Below are 20,582 nucleotides of genomic sequence, written 5' to 3' on the forward strand. Positions count from 1 at the left end.
AAATAAATAAATAAATAAATAAATAAATAAATAAAGGCAGCAAGAGAAAAAACAAATAATCACATACAAGGGAACACTATAAGACTGTCGGCCAATTTTTCAGCAGAAACTGTGGAGGTCTGAAAGGAGTAGCAGGATATATTGAAAGTACTGAAAGGGGAAAATTTACAATGGAGAATGCTCTACCCAGCAAGGTTATCATTCAGAATTGGAGGACAGATGAAGAGTTTCCCAGACAAGGAAACTAAAGAAGTTCATCAGCACAAAACCGGCCTTACAAAATGTTAAAGAGTCTTAAAAAAGTAAAGTCCATAATTAGAAATAAGAAAACAAATGAAAGAAAGAAATCCCACTGGTAAAGGCAAATATATATGTAAATAAATAAAGGTAAAGGAGTAAATCAGCCACTTAAAAAGTTAGTATGAACATTTAAAGACAAAAATAGTAAAATCAACTATAAATATAGTAAGTAGTTAAGGGGTACATGAAATAAAAAGATGTAAAATATGATGTCAAAAAACATAAACCTTGGGGAGGGAAGAGATGTAGTGCTATTAGAATGTATTTGAACTTAAGCAACTATCAGCTTAAAATAGACTGCTATATATAAGGTCAATATATATAAACTTCACCGTAATCAAAAACCAAAATCCTACAATATATATACAAAAAATCGAGAGAACAGAATCCAAACATAACACTAAAGAAAAGCATCAAGGGGCGCCTGGGTGGCTCAGCCATTAAGCATCTGCCTTTGGCTCAGTTCATCATCCCAGGGTCCTGGGATCAAGCCCCGCATCGGGCTCCCTGCTCAGCAGGAAGCCTGCTTCTCCCTCTCCCACTCCCCCTGCTTGTGTTCCCTCTCTCACTGTGTCTCTCTCTGTCAAACAAATAAATAAAATCTTAAAAAAAAAAAAGCATCAAAACACAAGAGACCAAAAGAAGAAAGGAACAGAGAAGAATTAAAAATACGACCAGAAAACGATGAACAAAATGGCAATAAGTACATACCTATCAATAATTACTTTAAATGTAAATGGACTCAACACTCCAATCAAAAGCTATAGGGTGACTGAATAGATAAGAAAAACAGGACTCATCTATATGCTGCCAACGAGAGACTCACTTCAGTTCTAAAGACATATATAGACTGAAAGTGAAAGAATGGAAAGAGATATTCCAACAAATGCAAATGAAAAGAAAGCTGGAGTAGTAATACCTATAAAAGACAAAATGGATTTTAAAACAAAGACTGTAACAAAAATAAAAGAATGGTATTCTCACATAGTGATAAAGGAGTAAATCCCAAAAGAGGAAATAACATTTATAAATATTTATGCACCCAACATAGGAGCACCTAAATCTACAAAGCAAATATTAACAGACATAAAGGGAGAAATTAACAGTAAAGCAATAATAGCAGGAGACTTTAATACCCCACTTACATCAATAGATAGATCATCCAGACAGAAAATTAATAAGGAAACACTGGCCTTAAATAACACATTAGACCAGACGAATAGCATATTAGACCAGATGGACTTAATAGATATACATATGGAATATTTCATCTGAAAACTGTAGAATATACATTATTTTCAAGTGCATGTGGAATATTCCCTATAACAGGTCACTTTATTAGGCTACAAAATAAGTTTCAATAAATTCGAGAAGATTGAAATTATATCAAACCTCTTTTCTGACCACAACATGAAACTAGAAATTGATTACAAGAAGAAAACCAGAAAAAACACAAACACATAGAGACTAACAACACACTACTAGACAACCAATGGGTCAACAAAGAAATCAAAGAGGAAATTAAAAAATACCTTGAGACAAATGAAAATAGAAACACAAGTTTCCAAAATCTATGGGAAACAGCAAAAGTAGTTCTGAGAAGGTAAGTCCACAGCAATACAGGCCTACCTTAAGAAACAGGAAATAAATGATCTATCTTTACACCTAACAGAACTAGACAATAAACAGAGAAAGCCCAAAGTTAACAGAAGGAAAGAAATAAAAAGATCAGAGTGGAAATAAATGAAATAGAGACCAAAAAACATTTTAAAAGATCAATGAAACTAAAAGCTAGTTCTCTGAAAAGGTTTAAAAATATTGACAAACCCCTAGTAACACTCATCAAGAAAAAAGAGAGAGAGCGCAAATAAAGTAAGAATGAAAGAGGAGAAAACATAGGCAGTACACTTTTTGACATCAGTCTCAGCAGGCCAGAAAGGACTGCCATGATATATTCAGAGCACTAAATGAGAAAAATATGAAGCCAAGAATACTATATCCAGTTGGGCTGTTATTGAAAATAGGAGACATAAAAAGCTTCCAGGACAAACAAAAAATTAAGAATTTGTGAACACCAAACCAGCCCTACAAGAAATATTGAAAGGGGTCCTCTAAGCAAATAGAGACCCTAAAAGTAACATAGACCAGAAAGGAACACAGACAATATACAGTAACAGTCACCTTACAGGCAATACAATGGCACTAAATTCATATCTTTCAAAAGTTACCCTGAATGTAAATGGGCTAAATGCCCCAATCAAAAGACACAGGGTATCAGACTGGATAAATAAACAAAACTCATCAATATGCTGTCTGCAAGAGACTCATTTTAGACCCAAAAGCACCTCCAGATTGAAAGTGAGGGGGTGGAAAACCATTTACCATGCTAATGGACACCAAAAGAAGGCTGGGGTGGCAATCTTTATATCAGACAAATTAGATTTTAAACAAAAGACTATAATAAGAGATGAGGAAGGACACTACATCATACTTAAAGGGTCTATCCAACAAGAAGATCTAACAATTGTAAATATCTATGCCCCGAACATGGGAGCAGCCAATTATATAAGGCAATTAATAACAAAAGCAAAGAAACACATTGACAACAATACAATAATAGTGGGGGACTTTAACACCCCCCTGACTGAAATGGACAGATCATCTAAGCAAAAGATCAACAAGGAAATAAAGACTTTAAATGACACACTGGACCAAATGGACTTCACAGACATATTCAGAACATTCCATCCCAAAGCAACGGAATACACATTCTTCTCTAGTGCCCATGGAACATTCTCCAGAATTGATCACATTCTAGGTCACAATCAGGTCTCAACCAGTACCAAAAGATTGGGATCATTCCCTGCATATTTTCAGACCACAATGCTTTGAAACTAGAACTCAATCACAAAAGGAAAGTTGGAAAGAACACAAATACATGGAGGCTAAAGAGCATCCTACTAAAGAATGAATGGGTCAACCAGGAAATTAAAGAAGAATTTAAAAAAATCATGGAAAAAAAATGAAAATGAAAATACAACTGTTCAAAATCTTTGGGATGCAGCAAAGGCAGTCCTAAGAGGAAAGTATATATAGCAATACAAGCCTTCCTCAAGAAAAGGTCTCAAATACACAACCTAACCCTACACCTAAAGGAGCTAGAGAAAAAACAGCAACTAAAGCCTAAACCCAGCAGGAGAAGAGAAATAATAAAGATCAGAGCAGAAATCAATGAAATAGAAACCAAAAGAACAGTAGAACAGATCAACACAACTAGGAGCTGGTTCTTTGAAAGAATTAACAAGATTGATAAACCCCTGGCCAGACTTATCAGAAAGGAAAGAGAAATTACCCAAATAAATAAAATCATGAATGAAAGAGAGATCACAACCAACACCAAAGGAATACAAACAATTATAAGAACATATTAGGAGCAACTCTATGCCAGCAAATTAGATAACCTGGAAGAAATGGATGCATTCCTAGAGATGTATCAACTAACAAAACTGAACCAGGAAGAAATAGAAAACTTGAACAGATGTATAACCACTAAGGAAATTGAAGCAGTAATCAAAAACCTCCCAAGGAACAAGAGCCCAGGGCCAGATGGCTTCCCAAGGGAATTCTACCAAACATTTCAAGAAGAATTAATACCTATTCTCCTGAAACTCTTCCAAAAAATAGAAATGGAAGGAAAACTTCCAAACTCATTTTATGAGGCCAGGGTTAACCTTGATCCCAAAATCAGAAAAAGACCCCATCAAAAAGGAGAATTACAGACCAATATACCTGATGAACATGGATGCAAAAATTCTCACCAAAATACTAGCCAACAGGATCCAACAGTACATTAAAAGGATTATTCACCATGACCAAGGGGGATTTATTCCTGGGCTGCAAGTTTGGTTCAACATCCGCAAATCAATCAATGTGATATAATACATTAATAAAGAAAGAACAAGAACCATATGATCCCCTCATTAGATGCAGAAAAAGCATTTGACAACGTACCACATCCTTTCTTGATCAAAACTCTTCAGAGTATAGGGATAGAGGATACATACCTCAGTATCATAAAAGCCATCTACAAAAAACCCACAGTGACTATCATTCTCAATGGGGAAAAACTAAGAGCTTTTCCCCTAAGGTCAGGAACATGGCAGGGATGTCCACTATTACCACTGCTATTCACATAGTAGTAGACCTAGCCACAGCAATCAGACAACAAAAAGAAATAAAAGGCATCCAAATAGGCAAAGAAGAGGTCAAACTCTCACTCTTTGCAGATGATAGGATACTTTATCTGGAAAATCCAAAAGACTCCACCCCAAAACTGCTAGAACTCATATAGGAATTCAGTCAAGTGGCAGGATATAAAATCAATGCACAGAAATCAGTTGCATTTCTATACACCAACAACAAGACAGAAGAAAGAGAAATTAAGGAGTTGATCCCATTTACAACTGCACCCAAAACCATAAGATAACTAGGAATAAATCTAACCAAAGAGGCAAAGAACCTGTACTCAGAAAACCATAAAATACTCATGAAAGAAATTGAGGAAGATACAAAGAAATGGAAAAACATTCCATGCTCATGGACTGGAAGAACAAATATTGTGAAGATGTCAATGCTACCTAGAGCAATCTACACATTTAATGCAATCCCTATCAAAATACCATCAACTTTTTTCAAAGAAATGGAACAAATAATCCTAAAATTTGTATGGAACCAGAAAAGACCCCAAATAGCCAGAGGAATGTTGAAAAAGAAAAGAAAAGCTGGCGGCATCACAATTCCGGACTTCCAGCTCTATTACAAAGCTGTCATCATCAAGACAGTAAGGTACTGGCACAAAAACAGACACATAGATCAGTGGAACAGAATCGAGAGCCCAGAAATGGACCCTCAACTCTATGGTCAACTCATCTTCGACAAAGCAGGAAAGAATGTCCAATGGAAAAAAGACAGTCTCTTCAACAAATGGTGTGGGAAAATTGGACAGTCACATGCAGAAGAATGAAACTGGACCATTTCCTTACACCACACACAAAAATAGACTCAAAATGGTTGAAAGACCTAAACGTGAGACAGGAGTCCATCAACATCCTAAAGGAGAACACAGGCAGCAACCTCTTCGACCTCAGCCGCAACTTCTTCCTAGAAATATCACCAAAGGCAAGGGAAGCAAGGGCAAAAATGAACTATTGGGACTTCATCAAGATAAAAAGCTTTTGCACAGCAAAGGAAACAGTCAGCAAAACCAAAAGACAACTGACAAAGTGGGAGAAGATATTTGCAAATGACATGTCAGATAAAGGACTAGTATCCAAAATCTATAAAGAACTTATCAAACTCAACTCCCAAAGAACAAATAATCCAATCAAGAAATGGGCAGAAGACATGAACAGACATTTTTCCAAAGAAGACATCCAAATGGCCAACAGACACATGAAAAAGTGCTCAACATCGCTCAGCATCAGGAAAATCCAAATCAAAACCTCAATGAGATACCACCTCACACCAGTCAGAATGGCTAAAATTAACAAGTCAGGAAATGACAGATGTTGGCGGGAATGCGGAGAAAGGGGAACCCTCCTACACTGTTGGTGGGAATGCAAGCTGGTGCAGCCACTCTGGAAAACAGTATGGAGGTTCCTCAAAAAGTTGAAAATAGAGCTACCCTATGACCCAGCAATTGCACTACTGGGTATTTACCCCAAAGATACAAATGTAGTGATCCAAAGGGGTACATGCACCCCAATGTTTATAGCAGCAATGTCCACAATAGCCAAAGTATGGAAAGAACCAAGATGTCCATTGACAGATGAATGGATAAAGAAGATGTGGTATATATATACATAATGGAATATTATGCAGCCATCAAAAAATCGAAATCTTGCCATTTGCAACAATGTGGATGGAACGAGAGGGTATTACGCTAAGCGAAATAAGTCAATCAGAGAAAGAAATGTAGCATATGATCTCACTGATATGAAGAATTCTTAATCTCAGGAAAGAAACTGAGGGTTGCTGGAGGGGTGTGGGGTGGGAGGGATGGGGTGGCTGGGTGACAGACATGGGGGAGGGTATGTGCTATGGTGACCGCTGTGAACTGTGTAAGACTGTTGAATCACAGACCTGTACCTCTGAAACAAAGAATACATTATATGTTAAAAAAAAAAAAAAAGAAGATAATAGGAAGGTGAAAATGAAAGGGGGAAATCGGAGGGGGAGATGAACCATGAGAGACTACGGACTCTGAGAAACAAACTGAGGGTTCTAGAGGGGAGGTGGGTGGGGGGATGGGTTAGACTGGTGATGGTTATTAAAGAGGGAACGTATTGCATATAACACTGTGTGTTATATGCAAACAATGAATCATGGAACACTACATCAAAAACTAATGATATAATGTATGGTGATTAACATAACATAATAAGATAAAATTTTTAAAAAATCATACAAAAAGATGAGATATATACAAGAAATATTACTCCACTATAAAAAACGATGAAATCTTGCCTTTTGTGACAACTTAGATGGACCTAGAGGGTATTACATTAAGTGAAATAAGTCAGACAAAGGCAAATATCATATGATTTCATTTACCATAGGATCTAGAAAACAAAAATGAACAAATAAAATAAAAACAGACTCACAGGGGCAGGAAACAAACTGTTGATTACCACAGAGGACAGGGGTCAGAGCAGGGAGGCAAAACAGGTGAAAGACTTAAGAGTTACAAACTTCTAGTTAGAAAATATTGAGTTATGGAGAAATTATGTACATAATGGAGAACAAAGTCAATAATATTTCAATAACTTTATATGGTGACAGTAACTACATTTATTGTGGCGATCATTTCATAATATTTTAAGTTGTCAAATCACTATGATGTACATAGGAAACTAATAGGGTATAATATATCATAATTATACTTCTATAAATAAAATAAATAAATAAGTTATGCTAAGTTATGCTTTCTAGTAATATATACACGACAACAGTAAAGGAAGTTAAAAATGCTTAGAAAAAAAAAAATGCTTAGGATTCTTCAGTTATTTTGTGCTATGTATAAATTCCAGGACACCGCAGACTTTCTTGTATTTTAATCAGAGGATATTTTATGGACCCTAAAGGGTTTCAGTGGCCAGAAAACTCTCATCCATACATCATAGGTTTATGGCTTTTTAGGTTTTTTTCATCTCTTCCAAGAAATCCTTTTTCAGTGATTTATGTTTTTTGAAAATATTATCCCCCTAATCTATGTCCATACCAAACAAGGAAAATCATTTTCCTTGACCTGAACCCAAGAAGTTGGATATTTACTCTAGCTAAACAAAGGGTGCCAAAAGAACAACCAAACATGCAAGCTACTTCCTGATTATCTTAAAATAAGCTCTACAGTTTATTAAACGCACTTGGGACAGCTCAAAAATATCCAGACTTGTTCTGATATTCCTCAAGTCTTTTTTTTAACCATTTATTGAAATGTGAGATTAGAAAATTCTAGATATAATACTTTTTTCTTTTTCTTTCCTTTTCTTTCTTTCTTTCTTATTTTTTTTTTTTTATTTTTTTTTACCTTTGATCCTTCAGGGCCATTTTGTCCAGGAATCCCAATATCTCCTGGAAAACCCTAGGGAACATAAAAATATAGAGAATTTACTCAACAGCCATTACTATAAATCCAATAAGCATATGAAAATTTCCTTTGCCATTCTCTCATTCCCAGTTAAAGTAACTTATACTGCTCAAAAACTCAGTATTAAAGGTCTATTATTAGGCAGTTAACACTGGAATACAAAACTGACAAAGTTACTTCACCAGTTCTTCACCAGTTCTTCAAAATCTTCAGGTCCAAAGAAAATTCTTTAATCCAGTCTAAGAGAACCAAAGTCTTAATCCAAAACCATCCACAACATGGAAAAAAGGCAAAAAGGTTCATAATAGGTCCTTTCAATGACCTATGGGACACATGGCCACCCAAGGATTAGGGGAATGTAATTTGTTAGATTCACTGTTTACTAACCAAATGTTAACTTGTAGATTTTTGTTAGTTAGAAATGCAAATAACTTTTGTCTGGTGAAAAAAATAACCATAAAGGTTATGGGTTAATATACAGGATATTAATCAGTTTTGTATCTAATTTAATTATCTTATTCTAACATTCCCATATTTAATAGTCAATACTTAGCTCTTCAAATGCTCCTCAAACTCATCTTAATATCTTACTGGTTTCATCATTAATTAATGAGTTCAAAAAATTTTTTCACACCCATGTTTACTTTTTATTTGCCTAAGAATCACAATTTTACCTTTTTGGAAATTATATTTTAGCAGCCTAACATAGTTGGCTCAAGAAATAGAAAGGAGCTGTAGTGTGAAATAAAATCTGTGCTGGGGAAAGGCCTAGAACGTTGCTCTAAAATGGTTAGATCAATCAGTGTTCTCACTGAAATAATGAATTAGAATGTGATTCATCATGATCCATTTTAACAATGAGAATAAGGTAGTAAGTGCAGTTTTACCTCTATTGTTTTGTCACAGACAAAGCTGTTTCAGTATTTCCTGCTGACTTGCGCAAAGGAACAGAAGGTAAGACGAGTACAAGAATCAGCATCTTTTCAAAAAATATTTTATTTTATTCATTTGAGAGAGAGAGAGAGAAGGAGCAGGAGGAGGGGCAAAAGGAGAAACAGACTCCCTGCTGAGCAGGAGCCCAATGTGGGGATCCATCCCAGAACCCTGAGATCATGACCTAAGCCAAAGTCAGATGCTTAACTGACTGAGCCACCCAGGTGCCCCAAAAATCAGCATCTTAAAAAGTAAAAGTTACAAGTAAATATGAATGTGAGCTAGAAAAGGTAGTTCAGTGAAGAAGTAAATATGATGGAAATAAAAATGTCCACAAGTTACATGGAACTGCAAGGTTGATTCTGGAATATTCATCCTGGAAAGAAAAATCAAAAGAAAGTGATACTAACTCATCCAGTCCAGATTAGGACAGAAATGCCTTGACTCTGATTTGAAACTTGTATTCTATAGAGAAAAATATTACTTAGGGACATTTCTGGCAAAAGAAAAGACAGTGATAACAGAAAGACTGGTCACAGGATCAGATTTAAGTTTAGCAACAGAATATGTTTAAAATAGACTTGTTGATTGCTTTTCTAATGAAAGAAAAAATCAGGTTCACCTATGCCTTCTCTGCCTAAATAATTTTCCCTCACCTTTCTTCACCTGGAAGACTTGTGTTTTAAATAGAATAGAAAATTGAATAATATTTTTCCAAGTTTTTATTTAAATTCCAGCTAGTTAACATACAGTGCAATATTAGTTTTAGGTGTAGAATTTGGTGATTCATCACTTACATACAAGACCCAGTGCTCATCACAAGTGTCCTCCTTAATACCTATTACCTATTTAACCCATCCCCCTGTCCAACTCCCCTCCAGTAACCATCAATTTGTTCTCTGTAGTCAAATTATGGAAGGAGCCCAAATATCCATCAACTAATGAATGGATAAAGAAGATGTGGGATATATAATGGAATATTGCTCAGCCATAAAAGAAATGAAATCTTACCATTTGCAACGACATGGATGAAGCTACTGAGTATTATGCTAAGTGAAATAAGTCAGCCAGAGAAAGACAAATACCATATGATTTCACTCATATGTGGAATTTAAGAAACAAAATAAATGAACATAAGGAGGAATAAAAGACAGACAAACCAAGAAAACTGAATGATATTTTGCTTCTTTGATCCCCAAACCATGAGTTAGTTCTCTTCTAAGAACTCTCACACTATCCTAGAGTCCTACAAGGTCACTTAATGTAGTATTATGGCTTATATTATTTTCCTCATCAGATTGTAAACTCTTTGAAGGCAGTTTTATGTCTTATGAACTATAATATTTCCAGCAACTAGTACAACACCTGGTACATAGTAAGTGTTAAAAAATTTATTTTGTAGTTGTCATTGTCGAGTGACTGACTTGTTTCTCTCAGAAAAAAAAAAAAAAAACAAAAAACGACAAGTCTGGTAGCTACTTTTGGTCCCTGGGTACTAGTTTACAACCACTGGTTCAGAGGATCCCCATGGACAAATTCATAGTTCCTGTCCATCCTCCCGATGAGCCTGAAACACCTTGTCATTCCAGAAAGCAAAAAGACTATAAAAGATGTCAAATCGAGAGTTATGTTAAAAGAACCGAGGGGGCTTGAAGAGGATCCCACTGAGCAGATATGGGATAATATGAACTTCAATAAGGATAAGAATTACAATGGATTGAAACATATCAAATATGTTTAAATTCATGAGTTTTAATGATACAATTAAAGAACTGCCCACTTTTAGAGGATGAAAGGAAGTCAACTCCTTATTTTGAAAACTGGTAAAGGTGAAGAATCAAGCATTTATTCTACTTTCCCATATATACTGTGCTACTACTAACCAAATAGTAGATGAGGGAATATATTCAGCCAACAAATAAAAAAGAAATGATACAGCAAAAATATCTCCATTTTGCAACCACCTAAATCTAATACATCTGGGCAGTTGAGGAATCAACTGTTACTAAAATCATAAAAAAAGGAACTACACATTATGTGCTTTGTGATGAAAGAATACAGTATCACCTATAGTTTCACCAAAAACAAAGAGAACTGAATATGGTCAAGCCTCTGTATGTGACTACCCAGGTCACATGACCAGGGATCTTTAACAGCTAATTTGTAAGGGGGAAAAGGGAAATGGAAAGAGAACTTGTAGACTGAAAGACATAGTAACAAAATAAGCCTACACTACAATTTTAACCTAACTTGAATGACAAACCATAAAAGAAAAAAGCACTGCCAACTTTTGGGAGGAGAGGAAGGCTTATGGTTGGGTTGAGATCCAAAAAAGCTTCTGGGGATAACTGGCAGTTCTATTCTTGACCTGCATAGCAAACACAATAGTGTTTGTCTTACAACTGTTGTGATACACATTTGTTTTATATAGTTTTTGTATCTGTGTTTTATTTTTTTCAATAAAACAGTAAAAAAGTTATTGAGGTGACTTCTGGGTAAACATGGAATATTAAGTATATCCATGAATATCTGTTCCTTCTTAAACATTAAAATAATAGTAAAGGAATAGTAAAAAGACCTGAAGTGCCAAAGACCAGGGGAATAGGAGACAACAGATGTCAATAATTTGGAAGCCTTTTATTTCTTTTTGTTGTCTGATTGCTGTGGGTAGGATTTCCAGTACTATATCAAATAAAAATGGTGAGAATGGACATCCCTGACTTGTTCCTGACCATAAAGGAAAAGCACTCACCTGTCAGAATGGCTAAAATTAACAACACAAGAAACAATAGTTGTTGGCAAGAATGTGGAGAAAAAGGAACCCTTTTGTACTGTTGGTGGAAATGCAAACTGGTGCAGTCACTCTGAAAAACAGTATGGAGGTTCCTCAAAAAGTTAAAAATAGAACTACCCTAAGATCCAGCAATGGCACTACTAGGTATTCACCCAAAGAATACAAAAATACTAATTCAAAGGGATGTGCTCCCCAATGTTTACAGAGGCATTATCTACAATAACCAAATTATGGAAACAGCCCAAGTGTCCATCTACTGATGAATGGATAAAGAAGATGTGGTACATATACATACACGCATATAATATGCATATATTTAATGCACACTCACACAATGGAATAATACTCAGCCATGAAAAATAATGAAATTTTGCCATTTGCAGTGACATGAATGGAACTACAGAGTATTATGCTAAGTGAAGTAAGTCAGCTAGAGAAAGACAAATACCATACGATTTCACTCATGTGTGGAATTTAAGAAAGAAAACAGATGAACATATGGGGAGGGGGAAAAGAAAAAAAGGAGAGAAGGACACAAGCCATAAGAAACTCTTAATGATAGAGAGCAAACTGAGGGTTGCTGGAGGAGAGGTGAGTGGGGGATGGGCTATGAGAGATGGGTAGTAAGGAGGGCCTTTTTGTGATGAGCACTGGGTATTGTATGGAAGTGATGAATCACTGAATTCTACTCCAGAAACCAATATTTCACTGTATGTTAACTACATACAGTTAACATAAAATTTAAATTAAAAAAAATTAAACAAATGAACTATCTAATAATAAAAAATAAAATAAAATGTTGTTATAGACAGTAGCATCATTTAGGCCATCTAACTCTTTTGAAAATTTTCAAATTTTCATTGATTTTTATATTGATCATACTTTAAATATACATGAACACAATACAGTTGACTTAAATTTATCTTAAGTAGTTTATAAGTCTGAACAAAGTAGAAATGACTATATTTCATAAAAACAATCATATTAAAACAGGATAAAATTAATAAATCATTCAAGCTAGTGCAACCCATAAGTTATGGACTCCTAAAGGGCAAAGTTATTCAAAGCCTAGTTTGGTGCTTGGATACAGTATATTCAATAAAGATTTGACGGCTTCAATTGATGACCAAATTAAAAATGAATTGTTTGAATAATTATATTTTCAGTTTTGCAGTTTCAAAGTTATTCTTTGTCAAAAAACAAAACAAAACAAACAAAACACTGCCCAAAAAACCCAAGTAGCATAGCTTCTACAGATGGGATTGTAACAATGGCAAACAAGAAAGAATGCAGTCAGAGGGAAAGAGGTTCTATAAGGGGGGAATTCCATTTGAGAAATGGATCCAAAAAACAATCATAAGATTTTGTTCTTTAGCATTTGTGGAAGTACATGCCATGTCAGTAATATGGTGAGTCCAAGTAAGAAAGTAATAAAAAACAAAAAGGATTAAAATGACCTTTTCAGAGTGAGAATAGTCCATATAAAAGTTAATGCCAAAAAAAAAATATTTGACAAGGCAGAAGTAATAAATTCACTTTCCCAGGAAGCTATAGAAATGAAACTTAAGCACAGAGCAGCATGCAACTGCAAATTAAGGAACTGTTCTGTCTTCTGGGAAAACCACAAATAGAAAATATGAGCCTCTGGAAAAATAAAGGCAAAATAAGGAATTCATCCAGGTATCTGGCTTTCTTTCACTGCCTTTTGCTGTTTTAGAACTAAAAACCATAAAAACAGATTTTTTTTCATTATGATATCATTGAAAATCTTTGCAATCTTTGTAAATGATTACTGCTATTCATGTATTTTCCCTTTTGCAATTCTATACTTTTGAATAGTAAATATAGCACAGCTGAATTCCATTAATATGTAGCATCCTAAAAACTCAGCAGAGAAAATCCAGAAACAATAAAGACAATGAAAATTCCTTATAACACAACATACACTCTCTGAATGACTTGTTTAATAAGACTTTGTTTAAATAATATTATCAGTATGTTTGAAGTCACTCTACAAAATCAACTGCAAAGTCCATTTTTATTTTACTGAAATCCACACAAAGCTATACTAAACTTCTAATTTTAAGGTAAACTATTTTGACCATTATTTGACCTTTAGATTTGGATAACCTATAGTGACGAAAAGCAGATCAGTGTTAGACTGGGGATGGGAGGAACAGGAGAGACAGAAAGGAAGAATTACAAAGGTGAACAAAGAAATTTTGGGATTTTTAGAAAGATTTTATTTATGTATTTATTTATTTATTTAAGAGCAAGAGAAAGTTCACAAGCAGGGGGAGAGGGAAAGGGGAGAAAGAGGGAGAGAAAGAATCTCAAGCAGACTCTGAGCTGAGCATGGAACCAACATGGGGCTCAGTCTCAGGACCCTGAGATCATGACCTGAGCCAACCAAGAGTTGGATGCTTAACCAACTGAATCACCCAGATGCTCAGAAATTTTGGGATTTGATGGATGTGTTCACTATCTTGATTTTGGCGATGGTTTCATGAGTTATACATATGTCAAAAATTATCAAATTGTACAATTTAAGTATATGTAGTTTGTTATATGTCAATTACACCTCAATAAAAGTATAAAACAAAAGGTAATTGGTACTGGGTGTTTTAGATAATCACCATTCTTTGGTAGACAACAATCTGCAACCATTTAAAGACCCTTAGAAAACTTGTCCCCAGATAAAAATCAGGGAAGCTCAGATTTCAAATTGTTTTGGAGGTAATAACAGGACAATGATTTGATACTTACTTTTGGATAAGTATCATTTTAGGTACCCCACATCTACATATTTGACTCATTTAAAATTCTTGTGTCTTTAATTAAAGAATATCAATTTATTCATTCAACATGTTACTATGTATCAGGCATCATTCTTGGCATTGAACATAGGCTAGAGAACAAAAATATTTCCTCATACCATACAATGTATATTCTGGAGACCCTTTATCTCAGATTCTCCCTTTTTCAGTGTGTGTAAGTTTGTGGCAAGGAGTGGGAAGTTAGGTGATTTTAAAAAAGTTGATTTATATTGTTATGAGGAACTGGCATATATCAATTGCCTACCTTTCTTTTAAATGCACAGCTATGGGCCTGTGCCACTCTACCTTGTTTCCTATTCTCTCGTTTCTCCAAATGGAATGAATATTGTGGCTATTTTGTTTTCCTTCTAAAACCATACTGATTATCTGAGATTCAGGCCTCATTGAAAAGAACGCACTTTACTCCAAGAATCTGGCCTTGAAGCTATAAGCAATAAGTGATCATTGGGTTATCTTCCTTTGGAGAGGAAGAGTATATTTTCAGCTGTGTGGGTGGCTGTACTATGTTACCAGAAGCATTTTAAAAACTATATAAGTGTGTTGGGTGGCGCCTTGGTGGCTCAGTTGGTTAAGCATCCAACTCTTGGTTTTGGCTTAGGTCATGATCTCGGGGCCGTGAGACTGAGCCCTGCATTGGGCTCCATGCTGGGCATGGAGCCTGCTTAGTATTCTCTCTCTCCCTCAGTCTACCCCTCTGCTCTTTAATTAAAAAAAAAAAAAACTGTATAAGTGGGAAGAATGGTAATATATAGATACTGGGCACCAAAGATGTAAAATGTAGAGAGCATCTTCTTTTTTGTATGCTCACCATCTCTGAAAAACTCCTCTTCAATTTGCAGTCTATGTGCTTCTGGTCCCAATCCCAATTTCCAGGGGTGAGTAAATGACCCAAATCTTGCCAATTACAGTATTCCAACCTCATGATTACTGTGATTGATTTAAAGATGATCATGTAATCCAAGCCAGATTGGCTGGAATCCACCTTAGAATTTTTGCTAGAGCTATAGGAAAGAAGAATCCTTTTTTTTTTTGGCTAAGATTGCTAACTCTGAGGGCGATATAAGCCTAGAATTGCCAAGGGCCACCTTTTCCATAATATGTTCCTGTGAATGAAGCCAACAGACGTAAGTAAGGCTAAAAGATGGAGAGTATCTTGATTATATTCATCAAACTCCTGTATCCAGCCAAAATTCTAGGCACATGCACTGCAGACTTCCTAATTACATCAGCCAATCCTGAGTTTTGCTTAAAACTGTTTGAGGTAGGTTTTGTCATTTTTAATGGAAACAAACTTGACTAAAACACTGAATTATATGCAGTTTTTTAAACACACCTAACTTCCTCATATATCTGTGCTGGAAGACCATTGCACTCTGTTTCCATTTGATAAGCCACTACTATTTCTTCGAGTCTTTGCTCAAGCAACTATACTTCTTAGAAGTCTTCTTTAACTCCCTACTCCAGGTTCTCTCATCAAATCAAATATAACATAATCTATGAAGCCTTTCATGGTTCCGCTTAGCCAGAATCAGTAGCTTGTTCCTTTATATGTATATAGAACTCGGTTAATATGGCTATTTAGGACTAATGACTCTATATAGTAATTAAGGGTTTATTTCTTTTTTTCCAATAAAATGTGAGCTCAAAGAGGAAAATGAAGGTATCTTACCCATCTTTATACCTCTAACATTTAACTTAACATGCTGCTGGTATACAACCCTCCATAGTCTCTTGCATTTCTGCACATTATACAAACGGGTTACTAACTATCCATTGATCCAGTCTATCATTTCAAGGATTTCCATATAGCAAAGATGGCCATAGTGTCTCCCTCTTAGCAAAAGGCAGGCATGCTTACTTTCCATATAATAATCTCTTTCTGGAATACATTATTTTTTTTATAACTGACCATTATAAAAGATTCAGTTTCTCTAAGTTCAAAGTTCCTCTTTTGCAATACAACCACTGCATATGCAAATGTCATCTAGCTCTGTTCACATCACCCTATGAGAAGAAAGGCTCTGTGAATCAGAGCAAAAATGCTGATACTCTGGAAACTGCTATTGTTAAGAATAATAAACTGTCCTTTGTCTCTGTCCCAGGAGTCTTGTGTCTTCTAAGAGAAATCTGTGAAACTATCAGGCTAACCGGCAGGTTTGGGATCCTTCATAGTCTCTGACAGTTCTGGTGATGAGAATGGGATACTAATGGAGACACAGCTTTCTGGAACAGGAAGTGTGAAGGCCTTACCACATGATTAATGAGATTTGAGGAAAGTCCACGGGAATAGGCAGTGAACATGTTAACCAAATTGTACAGTCAATCGGGCAATAAATGGTCCTCTACTGTACTGCCTGCTAAAAAGAGGAATTGGAAGAGATGGTTATAGATCAAGTACTGGGAACAGAAAGTATCTTCAAAGACAGTTGTCTTAGTTGTTGCTAACTTTCCTCTGGGTGGGAAGATTTCTTCATTAATCTAGTGAGCAACCTCAGGTCAACCTCAATGTAACAACAGTACTAAGTACTGTTAGTAATAGCAACTAATAGTACTAAGATTCATCCTGGGTAGGCAGGAGATTCTGTCCTCTTTCAGACAACAGTTATGGAAACTCCCACCTACACTATGAAAGGACAGAAATTTGTGACCACAATGGGCAGAAACTAGGCAAATCAATAAAACTTTGGCTGGTTCATTTGGGAGATCAGGGGGCAGGTTCCATATTTTTCGCAATACAAGAACTGTAATATTAGGCTTCACTATCTAGCTACTGAATACTCTGCCTTGATATCACTTGGAATCAAAGGTCTTATGCAATTTGGCACCAGCCTAGTTTTATAACCTTATCTATCACTCTATACCAACACAAGGAATCTGTGTCAGCTAGTCAGTTTCATTCACTGATCTATAAATCCACTATCCATATTACCTAGATGTCTAGGCTCTGTTCATGTGGTTTACCCTGCCTGGAATGCCCTCCCCTCTTCCTGCCATTTATTCATCAACAATCTAATTCAAGATCCATCTTTTCCATGAACCCTTCCCTAATCCTTTCATCTCATGTTAATCTCTCTCTACTAACAATGAACTATAATAACTACTTATTTCTTACATGATGCCTTTGCAACTATCTGACAGTGTGTGTATATATATATATATATGTGTGTGTGTGTGTGTGTGTGTGTGTGTGTGTATGTATATGTATGTATATATATGTATAGGTGTATATATAGGTGTATATATATGTATATACATATATCTTCTTTTTCCAAAATAGACTATAAATTGCCCCAAATTATAGACAATATATTATTTTTATATATATCCTATAGTATTTACTAGCCATAGGTCTTACACAGTAGGAACTCAAGAGATGATTTGTTATTGACTGATTTGATCACATTTTCTTTCAGCACTAGTTTTTGAGTAATAACTAAAAACATCAAATTACTCAACCAATCCCAAGTGGTACTTCTTTGTTAAGAAGTAAGTGGTTTAAGTAAAGGGGATCCATCTGGACTAAGATCTACTCAACTGGCTGCAGGCTGCCTTATGCAAGTAAAGTCCACTGAGGTGCTAAAATGGACATTTAGAAGCGTGCTTTTGCTTGATATGAGCAGACTCTCCAAATGAACTTTGGTATTTGTCTCTAGTGAAGACCACCCTAGTGGAAAAAGAGGACTCACTGCTTGGCCACTGCTGGTATCCCTCTGATTAGTGGTCTTAGCTCATTTTGTAATAAACAACTGGCCCCACTTACCAAGAACATCATCCAAAATTCAACTATTTGGCAATCTCAGTAGTCCAGGGAGGTTAACAGCTGAATCAACAAACATTCTAACTATCCTGCTACCAAATTTGAAGGTGGTTTGCTGCCAGAACTGGGAGGAAGCATAGGTTTAGTGCTCAAAACTGAAATTACTATGCTTAAAGAAATAGGGAAGATTCCTGTACAGCATTTTCCATATGTTTTTGTTAAAAGCAGACAAAGAACTAGCATGGAAAAAATTTTAATCTTATGTTTTAAAGCATGTGATGTTTTATTTTGTGACATCTCTAATATTTACAATTCTGGAAAGAGCTAAGTGCACAGATACGTTTACTTCTTTGGTACAGTAATTTAACTTGCCTACAATAAGTAAAACATTATGAAGCAAGGGAAAAAAAACTTTGAAGTGGTTTGAAGTGACATTTGTTCAGATGATCTTTAATGATGAACAGTCTCTTCAATGCCAATGGCAAATAACAGCATTTACAACAAATCTTCCGAGTGCTTTGCTTTCACTAACTCTTCTGAAGATCTGAGCTTCTGAACTAGAAGGTACTAGAAAGAAATATTGGCCAGTCTTTTCCTGTCTTACTGGTAGTACAGATGACAACTTACATGGTATGATTAATTTGAGGAGCATCAAAGTTTAAATCACCCACAAATCTTTCTCTGCTCACTAAATAACTCCCTAAATTCTACAATTCAAGACTCACTGCATTAGTTCCAGGTGTCCGTTTAGTGTTAAAATGTAAATATCCTTGAAATGGGATTCTATTGAAGGTAGCTGTTCTGCTTACCATTTACTGCTTGGAGTAAAATATATTTATTAGGTCTTTAAAAACAAGCTTTGATGAGAAGGGTAAATTATGGAAAAGAAAAGAGAGACTGGTTGTTTGAGATAGACAAGAACTCATGCTCAAAAGGGAAAGAATAGAGGAAGATCAGTGGCCATAGGAATTAAATTCTTTGGCTATTTTATAATTTTTTCTAAGGACTAAACTGATTCTAGACTTTTAAATAATTAAATGATTTTTAATTTTTCATTTAATCAAACCTAATTAATTTTGATGTCTGAAAAAAGACAAATAGAGACAGTGGAGGCTTTGACATAGTTGGAATTGAATATTGCTTTCTTGAATATAAGTTCTTTGAAGTCAAGACCAAATCCAATAGACCTCAGCATTTTCTTTTTAGGGTTGAACATATAATGGATATCTCAAAAAGATCTGTTGAAAAGAAATAATTAGAACTGAATTCTTTAAATAAGAGCCTAAATGGAAGAGATACTTATAATAGTTAAGTAGACCTCTGGGTTCTAAGGATCAGACAATAACTCACATCTACATGATCGCCAATCATATCGTGTAGAGAGAATGTCAGAGATCCCTGCCAGCATTAAAAACCTGAAATATGAATGTGTGATGGTCTCTATCAGAGCACTGTTAAATTCACCAGACTACCACCTACAAAAGTCAGTTGGATTGTGGAGACTGACTGTAGACTACCACAGCCCCAGTTGCAGCTATTGTGTCAGACATAGTGGATAACTAAGTCCTTCTATATTTGGTATGTAATCACTGATTTGGCAAATACACTCTTTTCCTTTATAACTAAAAGAAAATTAAAAAATAGTCTGCATTCATGTGGGGCCCTTCAAATTTGGAAGTATCAGCAGTTCATCTTCACAGAAACAGATACATATTTTATAAGAGTTTACCTTTCCTTTCTTTAAAGCTCCAACTAGCACCACTATCTAGAAAATTACAGAATGTCTGATCCACAGGCATGGAACCCCATAGAGTATAGCATTTGAACAAGATACCCTCTCTACAAAAAGCTACAAGAGTGGGCCCCTGATATGATTCATTGGCCTTCACCCATTCTGCACCATTTAGAGGTAGTCAGCCTTACAATACATTGCAACTGCTTTTAAAGTTATAAGGGAAGGGCCAACTTAAAAGAAACAATATGAAGGGAGTACCACTCTTTGGGATATAGTGTATTTTTTTAAGTTAGAAACCTGTATATGGTACTTTTATCTCTAATAGGAAGGATGCATGACTCTGGAAACCAAAGAATAGAAGTGGATGTGTCTTATTTACCATCACTCCCAATGATGCATTATATTTTGTACCTTCTTTCCCCACAACCTTGGACTCTTCAGGATTAGATATCCTGTTACTCAAAGGGTCTCTCTCTTGACAGGAGACAGAGCAAGTATCTCACTAACCTAAACTTAGGGCTCTCAACAGGGCACTTTGGACTTTTTATGATGAGGTCTGAGCAAACAAAAAGGGAAGT

The 20,582-nt window shown here is 35.5% G+C and overlaps 1 protein-coding gene across 1 annotated transcript in view; it reads right to left on the reverse strand.

Moving 5' to 3' along the window:
* COL24A1 (collagen type XXIV alpha 1 chain) overlaps positions 1-20,582 on the reverse strand; it is a 414,236-nt gene that overhangs the window by 220,294 nt on the left and 173,360 nt on the right. Inside the window, exon 22 of the mRNA XM_027615241.2 lies at positions 7,889-7,942. Coding sequence (XP_027471042.2) covers positions 7,889-7,942 — 54 coding nt within the window. The remainder of the gene's footprint in view (positions 1-7,888; positions 7,943-20,582) is intronic.

Source organism: Zalophus californianus, chromosome 4 (assembly GCF_009762305.2).
Source record: "Zalophus californianus isolate mZalCal1 chromosome 4, mZalCal1.pri.v2, whole genome shotgun sequence".
NCBI lineage: Eukaryota > Metazoa > Chordata > Mammalia > Carnivora > Otariidae > Zalophus > Zalophus californianus.